At 40.7% G+C, this 17,057-nt stretch overlaps 2 protein-coding genes across 2 annotated transcripts; both read left to right on the top strand.

The window, feature by feature from the left end:
* Positions 1-7,022: 7,022 nt before the first annotated feature.
* Positions 7,023-8,536, top strand: LOC117545503 (transcription factor Sox-14). Its single transcript, XM_034215303.1, has one exon. It carries the CDS (start codon positions 7,326-7,328, stop codon positions 8,058-8,060), a length of 735 nt encoding a protein of 244 aa, XP_034071194.1. The 5' UTR covers positions 7,023-7,325; the 3' UTR covers positions 8,061-8,536.
* Positions 8,537-10,225: 1,689 nt separating this feature from the next.
* Positions 10,226-16,713, top strand: cldn18 (claudin 18). Its single transcript, XM_034215304.1, has 6 exons — positions 10,226-10,276; positions 11,341-11,817; positions 14,168-14,332; positions 15,767-15,908; positions 15,995-16,108; positions 16,207-16,713. Exons 2-6 carry the CDS (start codon positions 11,598-11,600, stop codon positions 16,292-16,294), a joined length of 729 nt encoding a protein of 242 aa, XP_034071195.1. The 5' UTR covers positions 10,226-10,276; positions 11,341-11,597; the 3' UTR covers positions 16,295-16,713.
* The last annotated feature ends 344 nt before the right edge of the window (positions 16,714-17,057 follow it).

Raw genomic sequence — 17,057 nt, 5'->3', positions numbered from 1 at the left:
ATATTGTAAATCTGACTAGTTAACTGGGATAACTACACAATTCAATCAGCTCAATCAACAAAGAAAAACAAAGAAAATGCCCATTTTAACTTTTTATTACTCCATTGAAGTGCAAAGTGCATTTCACAGTGTCTTGGACAAGTTACGGCCCCAACCTCTACTCCGCGGTAGTGGCTCGTGCTGAGACCCGCAACATGAAAGAATACACACAATAACCGGTACTTGGTAACGAGCATTTATTGATAATCACCCGTTTGCTCACACAAGAGAAACGGGAAACAAAAAGAGGTCTGGAGGACTGGCCAAAAGGAACAAACAGCCAGAAATCAATTATAAACCCTATGGGAAACAAAATAAAGCCGCGAAAACTGGACTACCAGGTCCTCCAGGCTAAACATAAATACACCTGCAAAAATATGGCCTACAGCTCAAAATGGCAAAGAGGTATTCTAAGGAGAATGTCTCCCGGCGTTAGGACAGGCGAGACATCCTTCTCCTCCAGCTTCTCTTTATATATACACACGGCTGAGTGGAATTTGGAACACCTGGGCAGAGGCGGAGCCAGGGGCAGACCAGGTGCACCTGGGCAGAGGCGGAGCCAGAAAGAAAACAAGGAGGGGAGCACTTAACATGTCTACAGACATCCACTCGAAGTCAACACGTTTTCTGACGAATGTGCTGAATGGGTTTAAATGGCCATGCCTCTTTTTGGCTTTCGAGCCCGTCTCAGGGTTAATGCCAAGGAAGCACCTGAAAACAATAAGCCAAGACAACCATTTCAATTTTACATAGATTTATATGTTGCATCGTTTATTTTAAGGCACATGCAGCGGTGCCCCTTTCAATTTAAGTAAAACCTGCACCAAAGAAAGAAATTAGTATTTAAAGCCAAGCAAGAGCGATAAAAGCAAGAAAATCACTTAATTTGTTGTGTTATCACAGAGGATGTTCTGAATACAGTATTTTACTGTGAAATAATACAGTAACATGTTGTGAAATCCTGGTAATCATTGATCCTGTACATTCACAGTAATTAACTGTGCCTGCATTGATTTCACTATGAAATTCAAAATGACAGTATTATATTGTGAACATTAAAGACTGTAAAGTGGTAAAACAGTAATTTATTGTAAAAATATTACAGCTAAATATTGTGAAATCATGGTAATATTTTACAGTGTAGAAAAGCAGCAAATCCTCCCAAGTTGGGACCAGGTACTGACATTTGTACTGTACATGTAAAGAACCACAATTATCAAAGATATGTTACATTTTTCTCTATGGACTAGTTATCTGTCAGTGTCAGAAGTGAACTTTCTCAAGGAGAGCCTTTTGTTCAGTTCCAGTGTTATTGGCCTCTCTTGCCTTTAAACCCAAAATAACTTCAGTCAGATAATGCTGCAGCATCGGTGAACAATAGAGTTATATCAAACCCTCAGAGAAAGAAAGAAAATACGTTTCACAAGATCAGCTCTGCTGTTAATTATTCAGTTAATCAATACAGCAAATTAGTGGGAAATAGCAGAGTTTCTTTCTCCACTCCACTCGATGGATTCTTCTCTTGTCAGACGTTGGCACCCGTCCTGCCTCCCTGTGTCCTCTTTCATTCCCTTTTCACCCCCAGGTCTTTCTGTACCTGTCCATTTCTTTTTACAGTGTTACTCCTTAATCCACCTGAGTGCATGGACGACAGTTTTGACATAAGAAGAAAAGATAGACTCCTAAGGAGGGGACCAGTATCTTTAGAGCCCGGGGATAACCGGATTACGACAACCATTTTGTGCTGCTGGCAGTTTTTCTTATTACTCTTTTTTTCTCCCCCCCTCATCTCTTCCGAGTTGAAACGCTGCCCTTTGGAAGTTACAGCAAACACTGTCTGGTACACAAAAACACACACTCCCAACAGAAAAGCTTTGAAAGAGCAAAACCGAACAGATGATAGAAGCAGTTTGCAAGAGACAGATTTCTTCATACCGGCCTTCTCATGTTGTTTGTTCTCAGACAACTCTCTAAAACATGTTTCCCCTGTGAAGGTAATCATTGTCTCTGTGTGGCGGAGGGGGCCTCCTGGGTGTGTGTGAAGGCCTGAACCCACACACAGGAGATAACAGCCCAGCCACGAGGTGACAGATCAACTGTCTGACCCCCGCTGACGATCACTTTATCCCCTCAGCCCGTCTGCACTCTGAAAAACGTCTTATCACCTCCACCACTGGATCCTTTATGTCCATTTATTTTGCCTTTGAAGAGGCCTGCAGAGCCTTTGATTGTGGGAGGTAAATGAAATAAAGACCTCCTCCTCGTTGGTACCCTGATATCTAAGTATATCACCGCCACCAAAACCTAAACCTTCAACTAACCGCCGCAGGTCTGCCTACGGGGAAACACATCATGCTTCTGACATGGTAATAATCATTTTTCCAGGAGCCCTTTTCAGTGCCTTAGAGGTGGCTTAGAAGCTTACACTTAGAAACCAAGAAAGGTCATTCATTCCCCCTTGTATAATGTGTTCCTGAGTATTACTCCATGCAGTGATTCCCTGTTTTTACCTATAGAGTGGTGTTGTGATCATGTATTTCAACCCAGTCTCACGGTATTTCGCGTTATAGTCACGACATTTAATCTATTGATTCGTGTTCACCAACACGATTTTCCCCTTTTTTTCGTGTCACACAGAACAATTTTAAAAGCAATGTATTTCTATTGGTAGTATGTTTCGTGCCTGCAGCACGTCTTTTTGTCCGTTCGGGTCTTGGGGTTCATAAAAACATGTTCTTACTCAATATCAAGCCACGATTATTGTTTTTATTTTAAATCGTATAATGTCGGACTTTTTTTGTCGTCTGTGAGGAAAATAAATGGGGCTCAGAGCCTCAAAATACTGAAATCTGTATTTTTTGTTATCTTTTGTTCCTTCTAATTTGTTATTCTTTCAAAGAGAAAAGCAAGAACACTCGGAATAAAGTATTATTTTCTTAAAAAAAAAAAAAGTTTTTTGGTTTTCATATAATAAACATATTAACACCATATCCCTATGTGCATTGCGGCTAAAACATCCAATCACCGAGCTTAAACCATAGATGAGGATCTTGGGTAATCAGTTCAGTGGCTGTGTATCGCAATGATGCTCGAAATGTCCCTTATAGGCCTACGTCTGTTTCCGGTTATTTTTATTTTGAAATTCAGTTCCTGACGGACGCCAAAAAACCCAGAGATTATGGAATTAAACAAATAAATAAAAACAAGGATAATTGTGTGTTATTGGTGAGTAAATAACAGTGTGTTATTTAGAAAAAAATAACAAATTAGAAGGAAAAAAGATTAAAAGAAATACAAATTTCAGTATTTTGAGGATCTGAGCCCCATTTATTTTCCTCACAGACGACAAAATAAGTCCGACATTATACGATTTAAAATAAAAACAATAATCATGGCTTGATATTGAGTAAGAACATGTTTTTATGAACCCCACAGCTTCCGGTCTTCCAAGACCCGACCGGACAAAAAGACGTGCTGCAGGCACAAAACACAATAGAAATACATTGCTTTTAGATTAAATGTCGTGACTATAACACGAAATGTCGTGAGACTGGGTTGTGTATTTTGGTAGGCGTACCCAGAAGTTAGCATGCAAGTGTTCCCTCAGGTAAACGTAATGAGATTTTTTTCATTGAATTTTGGAATACTGTAGAAAAGAAGATCTGAGGCAAACACACGTCTATGATACTTACACGTTTTGTTTGAGTGTTAAAGCTTGGAAATTACTTTCGGACGTGTTTTTGGTTAAAAGCCTGAAATAAGGTCTGTGGTTAAAACAAGTTTAAAACATATTCATGTTTTATTCTCCGACATAAACTATACGTTGGTCATTACCCCACTCATGAATGCCTGAAGCTTCATAAAAACAGCTAACTGAACGTCATCACTCCAACACGAGTCAACCTTTAGCTTAGCGGTGTTTATAGCCTCGTGTTAGCGTTTTACTTCTCCCGTTTGCATTTACTCTTCAAAAATCACAAAGTGATGTGATGTGGAGATATTCCTGCTGAACGAAAGGTGTGAAGTATCATAAACATGTGTTTGCCACAGATATCTTTCTCTAAAACACAATGTAATCCAGTGGGAAAATCCCATTGCTTTTTGTCGGGGAGCCCTTTGTGATGCTAACTTCCAGGTCAACCAACAAAAATACATCATCACTGCAACACTCAATAAACACAACTTTTATTATTTCTGAAGCGTAAATGCAATTTCCAGTGAAAAGCTAACTTTAGGCTTTGAAGGAATTACAGCACGGTCACATGACTTCACCACCGCTAAGCTAAAGGCGGCTAATGTTCGGCATTATGATGTGTACCTTTCTCGATTAGCCACTTGTTAGCAACCGCTGTTTTTATGAATCATCGAAGCTTCAGACATTTACCAACGAGGTATTTACTGACATATTTTTTGTCGTAGAACAAAACGAGAACATCTCTTCAGCTTGTGATAAACACATTGCCTTTGAAACGAGGGAACCAGGAGTGGTAAAATGCTGACTCATTTCCAGATTTTAGGACTCATTCCTGCACCACTCCATAAACTCCTTAGCTTCTTATAAGTACATACACGCACGCCGTATACTTTATACTTAACTTATCGCTCAGACTTTTCTCCATCAATGTCATTTCAATAACAGGCAAGGTGGCTACATTTGATCAGATAAAATATAGTAATTATGAAAACTGTAACAAGCAATGAGTCACCCAGGGCCAGGGAATTATGGCTGTGATTAATATTGATTTGGAAAAAAAGGGCGAGGTGAGCCGCTTGTACACATATTGATATATAGGAAAGCTGCATGGCATCATGGGAAGGAATATAAAATAGTAATTGTGTTGGCTTTGGGTTTTAAAAAGTACAGATTGCGATTTTGCAACAAAAATGGAGGCAAGTTTGGTGTAGTATTGGTTCCTTCCTTGGTTGGATTTGCGAGGTCTAGCCATGAGAGCAAAGTCAGGGTAAGAATTTTCAAGGTAAACCAATCAAATGCCGAATAGGGCAGGCCATGCCTTTGATTTCATTCTGGATAATAATTAGCTGTGCACTTCTGTGAACATTTACTTGAAATCTACTCGTGGACGAGAGTTACGTTAGCTAGCTTAGGTTAACTCATATGAGCATCTTGGCATGATTCCTTCTGCTTTCTAATGGTTCCATTATATTGTCGTATGGGCACAAATCTTTACAGACGATATCTCGAACACTTGGAAACTCACACCAAAACCATTTAGATTGATAATTAGCACCATACTTAATAGAAATAATATGTATCTTTTGATGAAGGAGTAAACTGTCCATTTAAAAAGGTAGATTCCAGCCTGACAACTTTTTAACATGTTCTACAAGGATTCAGTATTTATACCTCACAATTGTATTCCTTGTAGTTTTGAAACAATATTTAGGCTTTCATGTTGGGAAAACACAGTAACGCTGTATTTTGCAGGTATCTATAGTTTCCTAATTATTTTATTGAAAGTTTTTCTTCAGATATTTCTGTTTGTAGCCTACTTTACATGATGCACTTACCTGCATTGTGCATGGATTTTGTCAGGGTTTTTAAACGTTAGGAGTGCACAATCCGGGAACTCTAGGCAGCGTCCACACGGCGGTGTGCGTTGAAGCTTGGCGGCGGGCATGTCTGACACTCGACCAACAACCAATCACATGAATCTCTCGCCCCGGACACACAAGCACGCAGTTTGATTGGCTAGAGCGTGTATGATTTGATTGGCTGACGCTTCCGAAGCTTCAAAAGTAGAACATTGCTCTACTTTTGAAGCGAGCAATGCAAGAAAAGCGAAGCGACGGAACCACAATGCAGTTCGGCAAAGCGTGACTTCACCCCATTCAAAGCGTTGAAGCTTTAACGCACGCCGCCGTGTGGACGGGCCGTCCCCTAGATTCCACCGGGTCCGTCTGCGTTGCGTTACAGCCGCGTTACGGCTGCGCTGCGGCGTTCGCAAAGATCGCGGCCACTCTAGTCAATGGGTGCTATTCCAGACGCGCCGCGTTACGGCTCAGAAGCGTCTCGGCGCTGGGCTCCGCTCAAAATAGTATTCAAGTCTATTTTTTTACGCGACGCGAGGCGCTGGGCAGGAAATGGACCGGTCAGAGCATCCGGCCCATCCCCAAAATAAACACATTTTGCAGACCCTATCCCTCCGTAGTCTTTCAAGTAGGAGGAGAAATGCCAGCGTTCTCCTCCGGTTTACAGGCACTGTGTACATTATATATATAGAATAATTATGATGATGAATGCATTTTTTTACCACTGAAATACAGCAACACATCTTTGATTCATGTCGTTTATAACTGGAATATTATTATTATTAACTTTGTCTGCACAAAGTACTGTAGCCTGTCCAGGAAATATGCCCAAATCAACAAAAACTGCGAGCCGGCAGGCAAGACGCTCCGCTTCTGAAACGCGCCCGGTATGACGCCGGAGGAGGCCGGACCAAAACCGTGGCGCAGCCGTAACGCGCCACAGACGGACCCGGTGCTTAATTTTGACACTTCTCAGTTGGAATTGTTAAGCACTCAAAATTGCAAGAGTAAGAAAGGATTTCTTTGTTTTTTATGTTTTTTTTATTTAGAATAAATCCAAGCAATAATAAAAAATTGAGACATTCATGAACTTTGTATCTCTAAAGTCCTGGCTACACCCCTGATGTATTGAATGATATGGTCACATGACTTTGAAGAGTATAACAACTTCCTTTGAGATATTCTCAAATAAACAATCATTCCAAAACAACTTACTTTCTCACCAAGCCCTTACTAAACCTTCTAATGTCCAGTGTTTATATGCAACATTATTATTATTCACTGGTTTCCTGATTGTCTGCACTTGCCTCAGATATTAGAGGGAGAAGGAGGGAGAAGGAGGGAGTCCCTCAGAAATGTTGAACAGTCACTTATTCTTTCTGAAGGGATTACAGTGCGCTCCCTCATTCCCATTGGCTTGGTCCACGGTGACAGTGGTGTGGTGATGAGTGTGTCTGCATGCCCAGCATCCTCCATAACAAGCTTCCAACTTGGTCCTGTGTGACTCCTATTCACGCAGGCAGGCTTTGCTTTCTACTTTCCTGTCACACTTTGTGCAAATGCTTGAGTCAATCTGGAATTACAGTTTGTATTATTTTTTTTAAAAGAGACAGAGAAACATTTGACCACTTTTCCTTTTACGCACAAGGAGCATGCGCTTCTTGGAGAGGTGACTTTATCCAAAGTCCAGCTGGTACATATTTCCTTTTTTTATAATTAATGTGCCAGCTTCTGAGATGGCAAAACCTTTAGATCATATCAAAAGACCCATGAATGCGTTCATGGTGTGGTCAAGAGGCCAGAGGAGGAAAATGGCCCAGGAGAACCCAAAGATGCACAACTCAGAGATCAGCAAGAGACTGGGCGCAGAGTGGAAGCTGCTCTCCGACTCGGAGAAGCGCCCTTACATCGACGAGGCCAAGAGGCTGCGGGCTCAGCACATGAACGAGCACCCGGACTACAAGTACCGACCCCGGCGCAAACCCAAGAGCCTCCTGAAGAGGGACCGCTTCGTTTTCCCGTCTTTACTCGGGGACGTAGAGCATTTGAAGCGATTTTCCATGGACTCCTTCCTTATCCCCGGGGATAAAACCAGAGCTTTCTTCGCTCCCGTCTCCTCCTCCTCCTCCTCCCCTTCTTCCTTCTCGCTGCTGGAGCCCATGGCGCAGTTCAGCACCGGAGCTTTCCAGCGCATGGCGCATGAGATCCCGCACGCTCTGGCGGCCGGCGCTCTGCCCTACAGCGCGCACAGTTTCGGATACCAGACTGCCGGAGGGCTCGGGGCTCTGGCCTGCCACGGACAGCACTCCCACAGCCACCCGTCCCCCTCTGGCCCCGGGTACGTGGTGCCATGTAACTGTAGCGCCTGGTCCGCAGCCGGGTTACAGCCGCAGGTCGCCTACATCCTCTTCCCTGGAGGGGTGCCCAAGGGCGGCATGGACTCGTACACTTCCCCCAGCTCCAGTGTGTGACACGCGGGCACAACATGGGGGAAAGTTTGCACATACAGGAACTCTCCATTAAATATGAGAAAAATAACCAGAACAATACATGTTTCTATCCTGAACATATCACAGCCAAATAAGATATGGATATAATATTTCAAAATGTCAGAAATGCTGCATACTGAGAACCAAAAACACTTAGTCTCCATAGCTACCAGGTTAATGCACAGTAAAGATTTTTGTTAAATATGTTATTTATACTCTTTTGAGAAATGCAACTTCAAAATAAAATTCACAGGCACACTTTCTATATAACTGATAACAAATCCACACTGCAGTCACTTAAATTAAAAGCTGATGAGAATGTATTGTTCTTTTGACCCAGGCATAAAAAACACTTCACTTCTAAATAATAATGAGACATTTAACTTGGAGGCACCTGTGAAAACAGCAACATATTATTATTCATAGGCTACATTAATTCATTTGGACAGTAACACCTGTTTGTACTTCGTCTGTATTTAGTTTTTCTTTTGAAAATAATAAATGGTAACAAAAAACATAAATGGATTTGGTTTTTACTTTGGAGCTTTTTCAGAAGTGTAAAGAATGTCTTGGCATTTTATATTAGCAGATGCATCAGATGCTGTTCAATGAACCAAATGTAGGGAAGTTATACTTTCATTGACATTTCAGTTTGTATTTTGGAGGATTCACATTGCTCTACTGATTATCAATGTGTTATTTCTTGTATAAGATGTCATGTTTTGTCAGACATCAGTTGTGATAGGTTTGTTTTCATGTTCTGACCATGCAGCTCTACTTAAACAGGCTGATTGATAACAACACGAAAGTCAACATTATTTAAATATAATGCAAAAAAACAGAAGTCCATGGAGTCGACAAACATAACAAGGTTACATTTAGTCCCATCATGCTGAATGAGTTTCGTTGTGAGTTTGTGAGAGCGAGCTCTTGATAAGAGAAGAATAGAAACGTCTCTCCTGCCCGTGTTGTTGACAGAGTGATAAGGAGAGAAGTTGAATCATGGAAATCTTATGAGCTGCTGTTTGTTTTCAAAATGAGTAAGAAGGAAGTCACAACACTGAAAGCACTGAGCTCAGTCTCTGTATGACCACTCATAATCCTCAGACTATCTGTGATGAAGAATGATCAAACTAAGGACCTGACCACGGATACATCAGTTTGGGTCATCATTTCTATATTAAATATTACACAACAGTCCTTGTATGGGCATGTATTCTGATGTTGTATTCAATGGTTCTTATAGGATGAAATGTCACAAGTGACCTTGAGCAAAACACCAACATCTTTACCAATTCACAGGCAGGATGCAGCTGAAGTACGTCAGAGTGAAAAGACACACCTGAGGCCTAATATTAACTTAACTTCTGTCCAGGCTAACGTGATCACTTCTTGTGATTGTGTTGCTTTCTTTCTGGTATCCTTTGTGCTGTATCTGAGTCAGTGGCTGTAGAAGTATTTATTGAAGTAAAATTAGTAATATACATTTTCCAAGCAAAAGCCTTTATCCAAAATGTCATCCAGTAAACACAAGTATTATCCAACAAGTCCTCTTTGCGGCAATTACAAACACTCCGGAGGGTCGTATATTCACAAATAGAAATGTGTCTCTCAGAATCGAAAGGGAAAAATCGATGGGAAAAACAAAAAGCAGTGTACACAATTTAAACCAATTAACCAGTTAAGGATAAACTGATGTGTTTTAGACTCTAAAAAAAAATGATTTTACATTTTTTGCGGCAGGTATCACTGTAAAATCATTTGACAGTGAGGGGAATACGGTTTTATAATGAAAACTTCGAGATCGGAAATCACCCGGTGAGGGTTGACGCTAACTTTACATAGGGGGGAAAGACATACACGTTCTCCTGGCGAGACCTCAAATAATCTTTGTAATATCTATCAAACTAGATCCTACGCCTCCACTGACTGGATTCTAAAAGTACAATATACACTTCTCGCTAGAAATCTAATCAAAAAGCATTTTAATGGCCAAACTATTCTACAATTTAGGATTTTCCAGAGGGTTATTTGTGAATATACGTTTCTTACACGACCACTAGAGGTGCTAAACTTTCAAACGTGTCTATAGGTCGTAATAAACTGCTGAACAATCGACCTATTTGGTCGTTTTTTGGAGGAGGACAGGCTGGTATTATCAGAAGTAGTTTTCATCATGCAGATGATCATCACTGTCGGTGAGTATTTGCATTATTGTATCATTATTACTGACGTTTCATGTAAGAGCCGCTTGTATGTTAAGGTTAAGCTCATCTTAACAACTTCAAATACTTTTGGTGGTTTTACTTTACTTTTACTTTACTTTATAATGTGTTATATTTGATAAATTCATTATGTTTTCCATGTAAAATCTTAATTTGAAAAGGAACTAAAGCTGGTAATGAGACATCCCAAAATAAAGAATTCATATTTTTCCTATAGGTGTCAATAAGTAAGTGCACATTTTAAAAAGAAAAAAAATTGATAAATATAGCAATTTTAGGAAAAGTAAGGAAGTTTGAGCAGTGTGGGTTTTATATGAACAGAGTTACACATATTTCAAAACGCAGAGTGTAATAACTGCAGTTGCCTCCCTGTCAGAATGACAAAGATCCTCAGTGAAGCACATGTTTCTCACTATGTAAGTAAAACTTATTAAACAGATCAGTTCAATGAAACTAATGTCGTCTTAGTGTTATTGCATGATGTTAAAATTGGTTTGCCATGAATTTAGTGATGGATTGTAAACATTTGAAATGTAGCATTTAAGTGTTTCTCAGTTACAAGGTTGTTGTTTTAATAAATCCGACTCCGATGGTGCAGCGCTGTACTGTACCTCTTTATACAGGCTTTTCTTCCCTAACAAATAGTTTTGCGCTGATCAGGTACTTGGCTGCATTTTTTTTTCAAAGGGGGTACATGATTGAAAAAAGTTTGAGAACCACTGCTGTATAACACACACCTAAACAAAACAGATTGTCAAATATGACTGCAAGTGAAAGTAAAAACATTTCATTTTGATTTGTGATTGAACTCTTTCTTTAAATTAATGTAATGAAGTAAAAAGCACAATATTCCCCTGTAAAATGTCCTAAAATACTCAAATGTTTACTTAAAAATACAGAACTTGAGTTAATGTACACACTCAGCTCTGCCTCATGCATGATATTGTTGTTTGTGACTGTGTTGTCATGGTTGTTCCCTCTCGCTCAGTGTTGGCGGTTGACCTGTGATTCAGTTTCCTGTGTTTACATTCAAACAGTAAGTTCTCATGTGGGTGCCAGGTGCTCCTATCACCACTGTGTCCACACCTCAGCACAGGGTCCAACCCATCACTGCATCACCCACTGAAACCCAGCCGCCTCCACCCAGCACCACTCTGCCCTCTCCATTCTCCGCCTGCACACCGTCTGCACCTCACGTTTACATTTGCAGCTCAAGTTTAAACCTTGATCTATTTAATCTGGGCTCAAAGCATCCTGCCAGTTTATTCCCTAACTTCTAAAGGAGGAGACAACGATGGCGCCTTCAGTTCTGCAGAATGGGGGGTTTATTCTGGGTTTGGTTGGAGCAGCAGCCCTCATCGCAGCTACCGCCATGAACAACTGGAGCGTGAAGGACAGGCAGGGGGACGTGGTGACGTCCGTCTACACCTACAAGGGTCTGTGGAAGGACTGTGAGACGACGTCCTCTGGGTTAACTGAATGCCGTCCGCTCTACGGCCTGCTGGGATTCTCAGGTATAGGAAGACTCTCAATTTTATATTTAATATGCAGAGATTCTCCAGGAAGTAACTGTTTGAATTCAAACTAGTTTAGTTCATTGCTTTTCTGTTAATTAAACAAATGTGACAAAAAAAAGTCTCCTTTATCTGTCTTTTGAGGTAAATTAAAACAGTTCCATTTCAACCTTTATCAAGGCTGCTGTGGCTCAGGGGGGAATTGGGTGTCTGCCAATCAGAGGGCCAGTGGTTTGATCCCCAGTCCATGCAGTCCACATGCTGAAGTGTCTTTGAGCAAGATACTTAACCACCAAATTGCTCCCGTGTACGGCATTTCTACGCTTTTAAAGTGTACTTAAGTTTATTTAGAGGGTCAGATACATGACATGTAATGAAGTGAAGATGCTGATTGGAGGACCCGGGATCAAATCTGGCCTGGGACCATTTGCTGCATGTCACTCCCTCTGCCTCCCCCTTTCAACTCTTTCACTATAATAAGGGTTTCAAAGAGATGCAGAGCCTCCCTGATTCAAACTCCAATGCGTAACACAGATCAAGGAAGTTGTTCCCAAACAGTCAAGAACTGGGATAACAGGGAAGTTCTCTGAATACGTTCAAGGTCCTTAAAATTAGAGAAAAAGAAAAAAAGGCATTCGTTTTTGGATACCCCTATCGAACAAGTGTTTTTTTAGTCCTTTCACATGTCGAGTTTTCAAAAGGGCGTTACTAGTTTTGGACCCAAACAGTCAAGAGCTGGCGTAACAAGGAAGTGCCCTCCCTACTTTCAAGATTGTAATATACGAGGATCAAACCCCGTAAAAAGGCTTTTGGTTGTGGATATCCCTACCCGTGGTAGAACAAAGCACAACCATGTTTTTTGCAATGTAATATATGTAGTTTTTCAAAGGGCGTTATTAGTTTTTATCAAATGGTTATTTGAGTCTGGTTCAGTTACAGAGTTTCCATGATGACACGTGTGAGCAAAAGGCCATCTCTTCTCTCGTTGGGTCCACAGTGAGAAATTAGCACTTTTTTTCCCACTGACTAAATGGTTGGATATTGTTCACATTTTACAGACACATCTCAGGCCTGATATTCGTTTCTGGATAATGCCATTATTTTTCTGGTTTGTATTACTTCCTCTCTGTTGTGCTAGAAGTGATTGAGTCAGTAGTGGAAGAAGTATTTACTAAAGTAAAAGTACTAATACCACACTATAAAAAATACTCCTTATAGCTATTTAAAACGTAAAGGTCCTCTATTATACTCTTTTTCAACAATATATTATAGGTCTCAGATATACAAAACATGTGATTGGCTGAAACACCAAACAGATCATTGTAGCATGCCATATACCCCTCTGTTTCAAAAGTGCTGATTCTGTGTGTGTGTGTGTGTGTGTGTGTGTGTGTGTGTGTGTGTGTGTGTGGTGTGTGTGTGTTGTGTGTGTGTGTGTGTGTGTGTGTGTGTGTGTGTGTGTGTGTGTGTGTGTGTGTGTGTGTGTGTGTGTGTGTGTGTGTGTGTGTGTGCTGTGTGTGTGTGTGTGTGTGTGTGTGTGTGTGTGTGTGTGTGTGTGTGTGTGTGTGTGTGTGTGTGTGTGTGTGTAGCTTTAAATGCTAATGAGCTGAGAAGTGATTATTGATATTGGGCTATATAAATAAACATTGATTGATTGATTGATTGGTTTATTAAAAAAACCACAATGGTGCTCTAGGGGGATATTCAGGTGATAAGGTGGGGGGGTGTTACCTTGGTTGGTTATTGGCTAATGGTTACACAACCCAGAAAAACACAATCTGACCAAAATCTGATCAGCTGATTTTCAGACCGGTTTTTATATAAATGGATCAGGACAAAAAGTGAGAATCTTCGTACCGGAAACTTTCAGAATTCTACACACGTACGTAAAAAGAGGTGAAAAACGGGATTTTGCATAATAGGTGACCTTTAACAAAAAAAAAATTAAACAGGTGATATGTTAAAACACTTTTCTTCATTGTCCTCAAACTGTTGCTCCGGAATCCAGCCCGCTCCTCCTATCAGTGTTTGCATTAGCACCGGTGCATTCTGGTCACTACAATGAGAGCCAGGCGGAGTCAACACAGTTATCAGAAACAGAGCAAACAGCAAGCAGAGGGCAGGTCCTGCAGCACGCACTGTGGGAGAGGGCAGAATAAATACATCTGTCACCAACACAGACTACCAATGACTATGATTTACGTCTCACAATATGAAGTTTTAAATCCAAGGTCTAATTGTCAGCTGCATTTCTTTGTCTCTTTGTGATGCAGAATATTATGCAGTGTGGAGCTTTTTGTTGGAGTGAGAAGTATTAGACTTAACATGATATCTATTTCCTGTCCAATAGGAACCTTCCAGGCGGTGCGGGCCCTGATGATAGTGGGGGTGGTGCTGGGGGTCCTGGGGGCCGTGATATCAATGTTCTCTCTCACCTGCCTCTCGATGACCAGCATGGCCGACACCACCAAGGCCAAGATGAGCCTCACCGCCGGCATCATGTTCATCATCAGCGGTATGGCTACAAATAAAACAATATTAGAATTGCCCTTTAAAGTGTGTTTCTCAAAGGAATACTTCACCCGTAAATAGATGATTTGTCTATCAGTTACTCACCCTGTGTTGCTGCATTTCTCCATGGTGAACGAAGAATCAAAATACCATTTAAAAAACCATAACGGGTTCTTGTGTTTAGAAGTCAATCAATCAATGTTTATTTATATAGCCCAATATCACAAATGTTACATTTGTCTCAGTGGACTTCACAGTGTGTACAGAATATCAGTATGACAATACGACACCCTCTGTCCTTAGACCCTCACATCGTACAAGGAAACACTTCCGGAGAAAACCCACTGTTTAAAGGGAAAAATGGGAGAAACCTCAGGGAGAGCAACAGAGGAGGGATCCCTCTCCCAGGACGGACAGACGTGCAATAGATGCCGTGTGTAAATTAAAAAGATAACACATTTGCAACATAGGTAGTCCAAATGTTTGAAAATGTATGTGTCTAAAAATAAGAAGATGAATCCACGAGGATGTCAACAATCCTGTGGGAGCCATCAGAGAGGTAGTGAGGTGAGAGTGAGGCAGGACCACGGTGACAGGTTCAGCCACGACTCAGGATCCACGACTCAGGATCCACGACTCAGGATCCACGACTCAGGATCCACGACTCACTCAAGTGTCACTTAACAGCACCAAAGGGCTCCAGAGGTTCTGAACCAAATGATCATGTCTTGCTGTGATACCGGGTTGCATGTAGTATATATATTTCCTTCTCCATCTTCTGTTTAATAAAAGAGCTGAGAACACTTTGTTTTAGTGTTAAAATACAAATCTGAGGAATTGTACAAAAGCAGAAAAAACCTTGAGGAATAGGAACAGTATTAGTTTAGAATGAAGTATTAAGAAGGTAAACGTGGGCTGCGTTTAACAACAACAAAACTACATCAAAACACACGTTTGCAATGAGTAGATATTGAGTATCTCCATTTGATGCAACTTTATACTTCTATACATCTCAGAGTCACATTTTGTACTTTTGACTGATATACATTTGTGGACAGCTTCTGTTACAGATTTGCTATGCCCTTCCTGTCATGAGAAAAACAATGCAGAAGTACTTTAGTACATTTTGCTGATGCAATTTACAGACTTTTTGTCAAGTAAGGTAGGACTTTTACTTGTACTTGAGTATTTTTAAATGTGGTATTAGTACTTTTATTTTCTAAATACTTCATTAAGAGCGGTGGAGTATAATCCAAGACTGATTTATCCACTCATAGGCTCAATACTATAATAGATCATAGTAAGTAGTGAGCACATTGTGTATAAGTGAGGCTTTGAATATATTGGTCATTAGAGAGGGGAAGTGTTCCTTTAAGCCGACACATTAACAGTTTCTATGAAGTGCATGACTTCCTGTCCCTCCATGCTCTTCTCTCAGGTGTGTGTGGCATCACAGGAGCCTCCATCTACGCCAATCAGATCGTGGCCAGCTTCAGGCTCTCCACCAACCCCAACTACGGAGGCAACATGGAAGGAGGGATGGGGGGAGGGATGGGGGGAGGAATGGGAGGGATTCCCAGGTATGATGATTATATTGCCATATATTTTTTCATATCATCCATATTATTCCCGTGCTAGACTAAATTCATGCTGTCTGTCTCCACAGATACACATTTGGCCCCGCGCTGTTTATAGGCTGGATCGGAGGGGGCGTCCTGGTTATTGGGGGCATCCTGAAGTCCGTGGCCTTCAAGGGAATGGTGAAAGATGAAAAACCACAGTGAGTCCCCCACAGATTGATCATCTATAGGTGCCTCTTGAATACATTTGAGTGTATGCTTTTGCTTATACAAACAACAATGTTCTCTTGTTCCTCAGTTACCCGGGGGTAGCGTACAAACCTCAGCCCCACACCAAAAGCGCTCTGCCTGATCACCATTCAGAGGGAGCCAAGAATTATGTGTAACTTCTAGCCTTCAAGCACCTCACATGCAGCATTGTTGTGGGATTTTATTCCCATCTAGATGCCTTTTATGTGCATACAAATATGTCTTGATTAGAGTCAATATGTCTTGTGTTGTAACAGCAGTTCAAAATCTATGGAAGCCAGTTAAAATGAAAAGAATAAAACCATGAAAAAAAGGTATTGTTTGGTGCTGGATACAAAACTCTAGCAACAAGAAGTCTGCACTCTTTAAAAAGCTTCCAGCTAATTGAATTGTGAAGATCTTTTGTAAGATGTTCCCTTTTAAAAGTCATTTTCACAAGAATGTCTCCATGGTTTCTATATTTTTACAAATGCTGAATGTAATTGAAGACTTTTTTTACTTGAGTGTTGTTAAATCATTTGATTTGTATAATAATAAAAGACTAATTTGTGAATGATGTGGTTTGAATGATTGTATCCTATAATGTTCATTTACCTGATTATGAACTTGTGAAACTCTTGTAGTTGATGTTTGATTTATTCAAGACCTATGTTCAATAAGAGTAACAGATCTAAAGACAGCATGCAGTTATTGATGATCAAAAAGCACTGTTCCTGTCAACATGCAGGAGTAACACTGCTGCCCTTTGCTTTGCAGACTGCTAACTCAAATAACAGCACAAGCTACAGATAGTAAATTCATGTACAATATTTTTTAATAGATCAAGTATTTTCACTCTGCATCATCATGTTTTTTTGGTTCCTCTCAATTTCAGAGAATAACCGATCAAGAAATGCAGGG

The sequence above is a fragment of the Gymnodraco acuticeps genome, unplaced genomic scaffold (assembly GCF_902827175.1).
Source record: "Gymnodraco acuticeps unplaced genomic scaffold, fGymAcu1.1, whole genome shotgun sequence".
Taxonomy (NCBI): Eukaryota; Metazoa; Chordata; class Actinopteri; order Perciformes; family Bathydraconidae; genus Gymnodraco; species Gymnodraco acuticeps.
This window is presented reverse-complemented; position numbering and strand designations above follow the sequence as displayed.